Source organism: Amblyomma mixtum, chromosome 10, assembly GCF_055824585.1.
Source record: "Amblyomma mixtum isolate Tamu chromosome 10, ASM5582458v1, whole genome shotgun sequence".
Taxonomy (NCBI): domain Eukaryota; kingdom Metazoa; phylum Arthropoda; class Arachnida; order Ixodida; family Ixodidae; genus Amblyomma; species Amblyomma mixtum.
The window spans coordinates 5,487,628-5,499,352 of record NC_143021.1 but is presented as its reverse complement, the minus strand read 5'-3'; the positions used below and the strand labels follow the sequence as shown (position 1 = coordinate 5,499,352).

General features: G+C 43.1%; 1 protein-coding gene across 1 annotated transcript; it reads left to right on the top strand.

Moving 5' to 3' along the window:
* The first annotated feature begins 9,290 nt into the window (after nucleotides 1-9,290).
* On the top strand, nucleotides 9,291-11,402 carry LOC149325033 (BEN domain-containing protein 5-like). Its single transcript, XM_089564171.1, has 2 exons — nucleotides 9,291-9,358; nucleotides 11,208-11,402. The coding sequence occupies exons 1-2, from the start codon at nucleotides 9,305-9,307 to the stop codon at nucleotides 11,400-11,402; spliced, it is 249 nt and encodes an 82-aa protein (XP_089420297.1). The 5' UTR covers nucleotides 9,291-9,304.
* Nucleotides 11,403-11,725: the final 323 nt, after the last annotated feature.

The window sequence follows — 11,725 nt, the reverse complement described above, 5'->3', positions numbered from 1 at the left end:
AAGTTTGACTCACATACTTTAAAGTGTGGCAGTCAGATGACATGATTGTTTTTATACATACCACTTATGCATGCTTTTGAGGTATCCTAGAGACTTTCGACATCAATATTACATATGCATTTTTTTATAAACAGTGATGAATGCAGTAGTGCACTTGTGTTTGTGCTTGGTGTGTGCATTCACCAGCCTTTATGCCCTTGGTGTTCTAATGACATTCCTTATAGCAGCTCACTGCTTGCATGAACAGATTTTACTGCAATGTGCAACGTTGGTAAAATCTCTATGTGAAATACATCACCCTGGTTTCAGTGACAAAACAGGAACTGGCCCGAAGGCTGCAAAAGAGACGCATTCGGTGGCCCGACAGTGTCTTTGATGGACCAGTGTGCGGAACGTCTGAAAAGGTAAGTTTGTGGTGAGGCTAGTTTCAAATTTAAATAGTGAAATCGCGTAGTGGTTATAAGCAAGTGCATAAATGACAGCTTTCGGCTTGTGGTCCAATTATACAAGTGGGCATACCTGACAAAGCTATTGTCACAAATGCGGGATAGTCAACATTCTGAAAACAAGTTAAGCAAAAACCTCATGGCATGTACCCCTGTCATTCATCAAATTTAATGTGATATCCAACTAATTACATCTAGCACAGCACAAGAACAGAGAAGGATAGTCCGTCGCGGTGGCTCAGTGTTTATGGTGCTCGGCTACTGACTCGAAGGACGCGGGTTCGATCCTGGCCGCGGCGGTCGAATTTCTTTGGAGGCAAAATTCTAGAGGCCCGTGTACTGTGCGATGTCAGTGCACGTTAAAGAACCCCAGGTGGTCGAAATTTCCGAAGCCCTCCACTACAGCGTCTCTCATAGCCTTAGTCGCTTTGGGACGTTAAACCCCATCAATCAGTCTACAGAGAGGGACAAAACGAGGGTGCACACTACCATATTGTGTGAGACAGGCACACTCTGATGTGTTCCGTTTTTGGTTTGTGCTTGTGTCTTGTGCTGCTATTTCTTTTCTTTGGTGAACACCAATCATAACTAGTTCACGCATTCGCTTCCACAGATGATGTCTGCTCAGATCTGATCTTTTTGTAGTTTAACAAAAAATGTTAGTGGCATTTGCTGGTCATATATCGCCACACAGCACCTACTAGTGCATTATTCAAAAAGTCACTACTCTGCGCAATTGCCTGCATTTCATTTCAATGCTTGTCCTCAACGCCATACAGTTAGGGTGTTTGCTTCCCCTTAGCATGAATTTGGTTGGTTTGTAAGCAAACGCATGTTTTCATTGGTAGAAAGAGCTATGTTAACGCAGTACTTTACTTTTTGGCGTAGCTGACCTCTTACCTTTTTATAATTTGACAGTCCCTGGGATTGTGTCTCAGATTTGCATGTGCTTCTGCATGTCTGATATCTTGGTAGCGTTTTCCTATAATTTCCTTCAGATTCGCTATAGCATGATTTTAAGGTGTATATTGGAAAGGTTTGATGTTTTCATTGAAGAATTTATTGCTGTGCATGCATTAGAAGCATGGTATTAAGTTTGGGAAGTGCTGTTTGGTGAAAATTATGTCAAGTTTGTCCTGTCACAGGGGAGACAGCACCTCTTGTCTTATTCCAATAACCCTGCCCAGAGACCCACATATGCCTGCCTGCTGTAGTCACTGCCTGAACCTGATAACAGTGCATTGCTAAAAATTTTATCTTGGGAATAATTTCAGCCAGTTAAAGTTCCCAAGGTGGTCGAAGTTATGGGAACATTAACTGGCTGAAATTATTCCCAAGACCTCCACTACAGCACCTCTTTCTTCCTTTCTTTTTTTTCTTTATCCCTTCCCTTAGGCTGCAGTTTGGGTGTCCACCGAGATAAGTGAGATTACTGCATCATTTGATTTCTTTAAAAACCAATTTTTTACCTAGATCTGAAGACAAATTTTAGGTAATACAGTTGGCACAGTTTTTAATAATAATTTCGTTAGTTACCGAAAATGTGCAACCTGATCTGCAATCTTAAACAATTGTAGTCGGATACAACTCAAGAACTAAGCGGCTTTTCCTCCCCGCCAAAGGGCGACCCCTTCCAGCCAGCGGTGCTGGCTGATTCTCATGAAGCTGCTAATGTGACAGTGCAGGGAGCAGTGCACGAAGTGGCAGTCTGCTGCTCCCTGCACTGTCACACCAGCAGGTTCATGAGAATCGACAGACTCCATTGGCTGCAAGGAGGTCCTTTGGCACGGAAAAGCCGCTTAGTTCTTGAGTTTTATAGGTGTTAATTTTAATGTGGCATTTTTGTCTTCACTTGTCATGAATTTCAGCGGGAACTGAGCCAAAAAGAAAAGAATACCCGCAAGATGATGGCAAAAAGAAAAAGGCTCATGGAAATTCCTGTCGACAGCAATTCATCTGAAGAGGAATGCGGAGAAAGCCTTTCTCCAAAAGGAAAAATCATAAAGAAACTTCAGAATGAAGTTTTAGTGTTAAAAAAAAGCTTGCACAGGAGCGCCACAGAAACGACGACCTTCAACAGGAAGTCATTAAAGGAATGGGTAAGACATTAACACATAGTGTTGCACCACCTGCATGTGTCATTGTTTTGCATCCTTAATGGTAAAATATGTACACAAGTGCTTCCAAAAGGGAAGGGGGCGGCACCAACAGCACATTTCAGTGCCTGCCTTGTGGGAGAAACAGAAGAAAATGCAACAATATTTGTTCCTCCCTCCTCCACATGCCTATAAGGGGACGCTGATGTCTCCTCACCTATTTGTGCGTGCCTATTGTCTGTAATGTTACTTTCTAGGAGGGGACATGTAGGAAATGTGGGATTTGATCCCCAGTGCCCCCAGGTATCTACCAGTGATACATTCCATGCAAGCTTTCCCTGGCCTGGTATTCGATGTGCTTTGGGTGATATGCTGGGGAAATAAATCTTTGACCCTGCATTTGGTAGCTGAAAACACCATAAGTCTTGGCACTCTGTGGCCACAGACGCCCTTGCAGTACAAAAACTCATCATCAATACTTTCTGGGAGAGGAACTGTAAGCTGTATTGGTAACGCAGTGTGGTGAATTACTGGTTTTTGCTAATGTAGTTAATCTAAATCAGTTGCATCCATAACTCAGTAAGCTGTACAGGTATTAAAAACATGAGCAGCACTGATGAATTTCGTGTTTTTGGTTATGGGTAGAGGTTGTACTTATATCAAAATGATTTTTTGCAATTCACTTTTAACCAAAAAACGTTAGTATTCTTAACATGTACGCTGCAGCTTGCTTGCCATTGAGTAGAAGTTACACTCAAAGGAGAAAATAAAAAGGTATTAAAACCAAGGGCATGGTGGGGTGGTGTTGCTATTGGGTGCAGTTGTGCATTTTTGGGCATTGTTTCGCTGCCTTACATGCCTCTACAAATCAGGAGGCTCCTCTCTTCGCCAAACGTCTAGGCTAGTGCTGGTCAGTGCCATAGCATATAAAGGCTGTTGCTTGGTTAAGTGGGCTTGTCCACGCCATGTTTGAGGGTCTTGAGCAAGCTTCATGAAAAAGTACCATCTTCTGTCTACCTCAATGGTTCAACAGCAGTTTCATCGCTGCAGTCAACACTTGGACCATGTGATTTGTCACCCTCTTTGTCAACTGAGAGCAATGGCCTAAGGATAACATGAGAGCCCAGTTTGTAAAGCCCACTTTGCCACTTTTCTAGTGACAGCCCAGTTTGTGTTTGTCTGATGGTTCTATCATTTGACTTTTGCTGGTATTTTAAATGAAGATCTCTGCGACAAGCACAGCTGTATGTACGACGATATGTGCGTTAATTGCAGGTAAATTTATGCCAGTGCTGAAAAAATGGTTAAAATATACTGTGACCTTATCCGTGGGGAAAAACATTTCCTGCAAATAAAAACTATATTTGCTGAAAAAAAATGAAAATTGCGCACTGAAGTAAGCATTGCAAAAGTCTGGTCAATTTAAAAAAAAAATAAAAACAAAGTCCAACCTCTATCTAGTTGTAAGACTATTTGTCAAGTGGATCTGTAGCTGTGTTGAGAACTTGATTATATGTAGTAAACAGTGTGTAGAGTTGTGTTTGATTTATTCACAAATGAAAATTGGGTCACTGACCAAGTCGAAAGATGAAAAATGACGTTTCGGGTCCCATACGGGGCCCTTGTTCACAATAAGGCTGTCACAGAAGAAGGGATGGTTATATACGCTTCAGAATCTTCTGCAATCTTTTCACGTAAGTATGATGTAGCGTGCCCTGATTCTTGTTTAGCGTGTTGGCCGTTGTCTGGATGATTAGGGATTCTAGATGCAGTCTTGCAGATAGGTTTCTTTCCGTCGCCAAGATTTCCACCTCATCCCAGCCTATCTCGTGGCCAGTGGACAGCACGTGCTCTGCAAGTGCATTTTTTGCTGCGCGCTTGTTTCTGAAACAAGCGCGCAGCAAAAAATGCAGTTGCAGAGCACGTGCTGTCCACTGGCCACGAGATAGGCTGGGATGAGGTGGAAATCTTGGCGACGGAAAGAAACCTATCTGCAAGACTGCATCTAGAATCCCTAATCATCCAGACAACGGCCAACACGCTGAACAAGAATCAGGGCACGCTACATCATACTTACGTGAAAAGATTGCAGAAGATTCTGAAGCGTATATAACCATCCCTTCTTCTGTGACAGCCTTATTGTGAACAAGGGCCCCGTATGGGACCCGAAACGTCATTTTTCATCTTTCGACTTGGTCAGTGACCCAATTTTCATTTGTGAATAAATCATGCTTCGCCCTGACCAGACGGTGTTCCGTCGAACCTTGGACTATGTAGAGTTGTGTTTGCAGTGATCTCTCTGAGAAAATAAAGAAAGCCAAATGCATAAGGTTGTACACGTTAACCCTAGGGCAGGCGAGAGCAGTATTGTAGGTCATTAGGAGAGAGTAAATTGAGATTAATATAAGGTCATAAGAAAATGTGCTCTTCATTGTTTGCTGCACTACCCATCCTCTTGTAGATCTTTGGGAATTTAATCACAATAGTTGCAGTACCATGCCCCTTTAGGTGTTCAAGCTTATATCAATTTTTTTTCATGTTTTCAGAGTTTTTTGGAGAGATCTGGATTTAAAAATTGCTTGATTGCTTTCTAGCTCCAAACGTCTTTTTCATTGTAGGTAACCTATATAAAGTAAAGTAGGCTACTGTTCAGTGGAAAAAAGAATGTGCTGCCATCTCTCTTCCTAAATTATGCACCACGAAGTATAAGCTACCGGCACAAGGCAGTGTCCTCCACAAGTACGCTGCTCTTGCACTCACTAGCCAGCCAGACAAGCCTGGAAGCTGTTGCCTAGCATGCATAGCTTCCTCTCCGCAGTAAGCGACTTGCGCCACGAAATATATATGATGCGTACAGGTCTAACTTGAGTCCCATGCACTGCATAAAATTTGCTTGCAAGTGTCAGTTGCTTATTGGCATCACATCCACAGCGGCTGTGTTTCAATAGATATGCTTTAAAGAACCCTTCATGGCTTAATTAAATTGGAACCCTAAACAGCAGTGTCTCTCATAGCCCATATGCAGTTTTGGGATGCTAGCAAGCTGTGACCAAGTAATCATTTGACATCCTTTTGTCTTTGCTGTGCAGAAAGCATCCGGCAGGATATGAGCACATTCCGTAGGATGTGCAGATGCTCTCAAGAACAGCTAGAGGTATGTGCATTCCTGAACAGTGGGGCCAAGATGCATATGCCTAATTACCTCCTCCTACTCTATTTTTGTAGGGAGCAGCGCCAGAAGATGCTATCAAGCGCAGGCTGTTTGGAATAGACCAAGCTACAAGTGGCACGTTGGTGCTTAGGGCTGTTGAGCCGAATCAACCCATCTCAGATCTTGAATTAGTCACTGAAACTAGTGACATGGGTGTGTGTGAGAACTGGTCTGGCCGAACCGAGGCTACTTTGACAGACGGGCAGTGCCTGCAAACAGCCGTGGCTGAGCCACCACAGTTGCAGGCAGATGACGTAGGTCTTACATTGTTATTTGAAGCTATACAGACACCTTTTGTATGAGAATATGTTTCTGAGGTTGAAGAAAGTATTATATTGCTTTTGTTTGGCAGCCACTTACCAAAATGTCAAGCTGTTTCTTTACCAGATGTCACAATTCAATTAATGCCAACTCTCTCCAAATGTCCAGGAGGCCTCAGATTTTCGAACCAACTTTTCCATTTACAGACGCCACAGTACCTCTCTTGATTGCGCCCAACCTTTACTCAGAAATAAGTTTTGTTCACAACTCTAGTTGCTAGTTTGCCCAGTACAAGCAGGAGCCAAGTGACAACACACCACAGCAGCTAGCAAATTTTTTGGAGTTGAAACAATGGGCTAGCACTAACTGCAGTAATGGCCTATAAACACTGTTGGAGCATGCGGAAGCAGGCATGTCTTGGATTTGCTGGGGTTGCGTTGCCGTAAAAAGGTTTTTGTTGGTGCTAACTGATGAAGCATTTTCTCAAGCTTTTGCATTGTTTGCTCATATTGTTCGTACTGTTTACTTAGGGGAGGTAGTTATCTCATACATCAACCACAAAAGTGAAATAACTAGAATAAGACTAGGGTGGAATGCATTTGGCATGTACTTTTTGAATATGAATTGCAGTTTTCATGTATCCCTCAAGAGAAAAGTATAAAACAGTTGTATCTTACCAGTACTCACCTTTGGGGCAGAAACATGGAGCTAACGAAAAGGATTCAGCTTGAATTCAGCACAACGCAGTGAGCTCGTCATCAGCCCGACTACGCCCACTGCAGGGCAAAAGCCTCTCCCATGTCTCTCCAATTAACCCTGTCCTTTCCTAGCTGTGGCCATCGTATCCCTGCAAACTTCCAATCTCATCCGCCCACCTAACTTTCTGCTGTCCTCTGCTAGTATTGCCTTCTCCTGGAATTTATTCCATTATCCTTAAGGGCCAGCGGTTATCTTGCCCTCCCATAACATACACTGCGGAATCCCATTTCTTAATTTTGACTAGGATGTCATTAACCAGTCACTCCCTCACCTGCCCTGCCCTCTTCCGGTCTCTTAACGTTACACCTAGAAATTTTTTTCCCATAACTTAATTGCTGTGTTGCCCTTAATCTAAGCTGAACCCTTTTCGTTAGCCTCCGTGTTGCTGCCCCATAGGTGATTACTGTTAAGGTACAGCTGTTGTATATTTTTCTGTTGAGGGATATTAGTGAACTGCCATTCATGATCCGAGAGAACCTGCCATATGCACTTCACCCCATTCTTAACCTTAGAGTTATTTCCCTCTCGTAAGCCGCTGCGGTGGCTCAGTGGTTATGGCGTTCGGCTGCTGACCTGAAAGACGCAGGTTGGAATCCGGCCGTGGCGATCGCATTTCTATGGAGGCACAATGCTAGAGCCCCAGGTGTTGTGCGATGTCAGTGCACCTTAAAGAACCCCAGGTGGTCGAAATTTCCGGAGCCGTTCACTACGGCGTCTCTCATAACCTGAGTTGCTTTGGGACATCAAACCCTTACCATTTCTCTTTTATGATCCGGATCAGAGAGCTATGGAAAGAAAAAAGATAGTTGTAACGGTAGGAGACAAGAACAGAGTGGGTCAGGGAACAAATGAAGTTAAAGGCATCTAATTCGAAATCGGGAAATGTGCATGCACAGGGCATGTGAATGCAAAGGAAAGATACGTAACCGATGGCTACTAAGCTAACTGACTGGATTACGAGAGAAGGGAAGCATTGCGGAGGGGCAGCAGAACGTTAGGTGGATAGATAAAATTAAGTTGCTTGTACAAAATCGCCATAGCCAGCACAGGAGTAGATTAATTCGAGAGATATGGGAGAGGCCTTTGCCTTGCAGTAGGTGTAGTTGGCTGCTGCTGATGGTGATTATTATTTTCATTCCATTCCAGAATGGAACACTGTCAGTGGACATGCCTCAAAGCCGCCTGGATGTAGACCCTGCCTTCGGCATAGGTACCGTTCAGATGTGAATTGAGTTTAGAGAATTTCTCATTGCGTTTATGATTTTACTGTTAACAGCTATTTCCCAGCTTAGAGGGATTGAGACACCAACTTTTGAGGCCATACAAAGCTTGTTATGTGCTACCTCGTATGTAAGATCACCTGTGGCCAAGTTTGGATGTGAGCAGTGCTCAAAATATATATTAATTCACCTCCAAAGAGTCCATAAATGCCTTTCACATAATCAGTCAGCTTGCTCCAGCTCGTCAAAATGCCTGACGGTGCCGCAGCAGTAGCAATCCTGTGACCCTCTTCATTTTGTGTTGCACAGTTGAGGAATGATATGTGAGCCATTGTGCACCATGGCACAATACAATAAAATGTGCGTGGCTGACTTGTTGCAGGAACAGTTCATATTTAGAACTTAATTCACAACGATGAGAGAAGTCAACAGCCACAGAAACCAAGGAACACGGGGAATTTTTTTATTTTTTTTATTTATTTATTTTGTGCTGTTGTTCGCTATTGATTAGAAAAGCAGAAGAAAGAACAACCACATGCCGCCGGTGGAATCCGAACCCACGACCTCCGAATCACGCGTCCGGTGCTCTACCGCTGAGCTAGAGCGACGGCTGTCAAATCTTCTGCTTTCGGGGGTATTTATGTTTACAAATAACCTAACCTCGAGAGTGTTCATCAGCGCCACCCACGTTCTTAAGCGGCGGACGTAGCACGTCCTTTGTTACCGCTGATGTGACGTAGAACGTCATCGAACGGCGAGGGTGGAAGCTGCGTGAGAACCCTCTTATGCTTCCTAAGGCGTCAAGGCTGCCAGAACCGAGACCCTCGCTAAGCAATTAAGCAAACAAGGGAAGGGGAATGAGGGGCTCGTTATAAATATGAGAGAAGCCAACAGCCACAGAAACCAAGGGACACAGGGAATTTTTTATTTATTTATTTATTTTGATGACAATGAGTGGTACCATTACTATCTCGGCGCAGCCTTCCGGCTAGATGAATAGGAACAGCACGTGACTTTCTTTTTTGTTTTAGCTTTCTCACTGGATTAATATAGCACCGATCCTGGCTAGCCTTAGCATGTCACGTTGAAATTAGCCGAGCGACATGCCTGCAGATGGGAAAGAGCATCCGATTGGCTGCCTCGATCCACGATGCTCTCCGTAGATGGCACTGCAATGCACGTTTGCCTTGCCCCGCTGCTTTCTGTGTGAAGCGCACCACTTATGCTCCTGATAGTACGTCTGTATGAATGCAGTGACATTTAATCCATGTTATACTATTTTTCTTGCTGAAGGCACCGCAACCTACAAAAATGGCATCCTGCAGTGCCACTACCAACCAGGCGTCGAATGTGTGCGTCACTCAGGTATGAATTGAGATTGCAGTTCGCCACTATATTTCGTAAAATTTCACGATTTTTACCTTATTCTTCAACTAAGCTCCACGTACGTGTGATTACGATTACATATAGACGGTGTTGCTTTTTCAGTTTACATAGGGATATTATGGTGTTTAAAAAGCTTTTAGGGTAGTGTTGTATTTTCATGTTTTTTAACGTTGCAAAACTCTCATTTGACACATTTTCTAAGTTATGCGTGTTATGTGTTGTTTGCGAACAGAGTTAATGGGGAACAAAAGGAAGAACATTAGAGTTGGCGAAGTCGCTTGCAATATCTGAGCACCTCTCTTCGTTCGGGTCATGCATATCTGTACTGAAAGTTCAGTGATGTTTAGTGCTGTACAAGGTGCGTTCTCCATGCAATGCACCATTGTGTACAGTAAAACCTCGTTAATGGAGATGCAAAATAGAAAAATCTCCAATTAAATTCGAATGTTGACTTATGAAGTCCCCCGCCAAAAAAATGCCAAAAACAGTTTGCATTGTAATAAGTATATCGGATGAAAAATGCGCTGCGGTTTTGTGCATTTCAAGTGAGGAGTATCTAACACTGTGGGCTGAAATGGCCATTAATCGGAGCGCGTTGTCGTTTAGTGTACAAGAATGTATTAAGCTTTTAGATTATTTTAAAATTATTTGCTTAAAATGTATTTGCTTTGTCCCCCCCCCCCTTATGTAATGCCTCAACAGAGGCCTTTAAGGGTAAAATAAATGATGATGAAATGATGATGATAAAACAGCCGCCGCGCTGGCTCAATAGTTATGCTGCTCAGCTGCTGACTCAAAAGATGCAGGATCGATATACCTGGGGTCGGCTTGTACATTGAAGAATGCAGTCTAGATAAATTTTTTTAGCTTGGCAAACAAGGAAGCTCTTGCTTTGTAACATACACTCAAGGTGCTTATGGAGTATTGATGTACACAAGACAATGTTTTCTGTTTTGGGCCAAGAGTTTATTCATAGTAGTTGGATAATCTCATGCCTAGGTCAAGGACCGCACCAGTCTGCAATTAGTATCTAAACCGAAAAAAGCGAATCCTGGTAAAGTATTCTTTTTACAAAGATTTTACAGTGCACTTGGAAAAAAAAATGTTTGCCCTTCCAGTATTCTCCTGGAATGAGTGTAATGACCATTGAATATTTTTTAGGTTGGTAATAGTGACACATGGTGAAATGTACCGATGTTTCATTCCGTTAATATCCTGTAGAGAATGAACAATTGGTAGTTTTTATGCCTGTTTTAGGCACTGATGGTATACCTAGCTATCGCATCTTTTTGTCAGCTTCTCGCATTGCATGGTACATAATTACTTAGGCCTTGCATATTTTCCATGTTTTGAATTGCGTCCTTAAAGGGTAGCCTTGTGTTTTATGCTGCATTCTTTTTGCAGCTTTTTGCAAATGTATAGCAACTTGAGTGGTACCGAATTACTAAAACTTCAAGTATTATTTCGTGAGCATATATGCTATAATTATCCCTCATGTGTCTGAGGTCTTGGTGTCTTAAAGTGTAAATGATATTTGGGAACTTAATATTGCTAAGGAAGAACACCGCTAGGGGTACAAACAGCATTTACTTTTATGCGTGTTTCTGCTATTTGTGTTCTAATTTCTAGATGACATGGGAACACCCACAAGGTGTACACGGTGTACTACAGGGGTGCTTTCATAAAGTTTCAAACTGCAGCTTCATCATGCAGATGCAAAATGTCTGATTTGGAAGTATCATTTCTGTCATCTGATCTCTTGATTAAGGTGAAACATGTCTGCATTGGGGAATTACTGCACATAGCACTCTTTTCTTTGGCCATGCAGGTACTTATTGGGCCTGGTGTCCAGATCCCGTCTGACAAGTGGCAGCACCTCATGGACCAACCGAAGGATAGCCTCTTTGTGCGGGAAGCAGCGAAGGCAATTTGGGGCATCCAGAACCTGTACAACAGGAGCGTCACTGCCGCCGCTACCTGCATAAAGAGGGCGGCCCTGAGACCACCGAAAACAAGGCACTGACACCAATGAAGCTTGATGCTCTGAAAAGTGCGTGCTTTTCTTTCATAATTAAGCTTAGTTTTCTTGAATTAGACTTGCAGGTGGATGTGCAAACTGTGGGTATGGCAAAAGGGCTAAATGGAATTGTGCCCATATTGCATGACCTGAAATTGAGTAGTGCACTGTGATGTTTGTGCGCACTGCTCAGGCTGCTGCGTATGCCTAGGCAGCAAGGAAAAGGATGTTTTTTGGGTGGTGCTGCAGTTGTGACTTGCTGGCTGGTGCACTTTGTACTTAATAGCTGTCTTTCTATCATCCTGAGCTAATCGGTACTCATTACTCTA

Excerpts from the sequence above, each read along its gene's own strand:
- LOC149325033 (XM_089564171.1), top strand. The coding sequence starts at position 9,305 with ATGGCATCCTGCAGTGCCACTACCAACCAGGCGTCGAATGTGTGCGTC. Across the intron at positions 9,359-11,207 it reads CGAATGTGTGCGTCACTCAG|GTACTTATTGGGCCTGGTGT; the intron begins GTATGAATTGAG and ends TTGGCCATGCAG.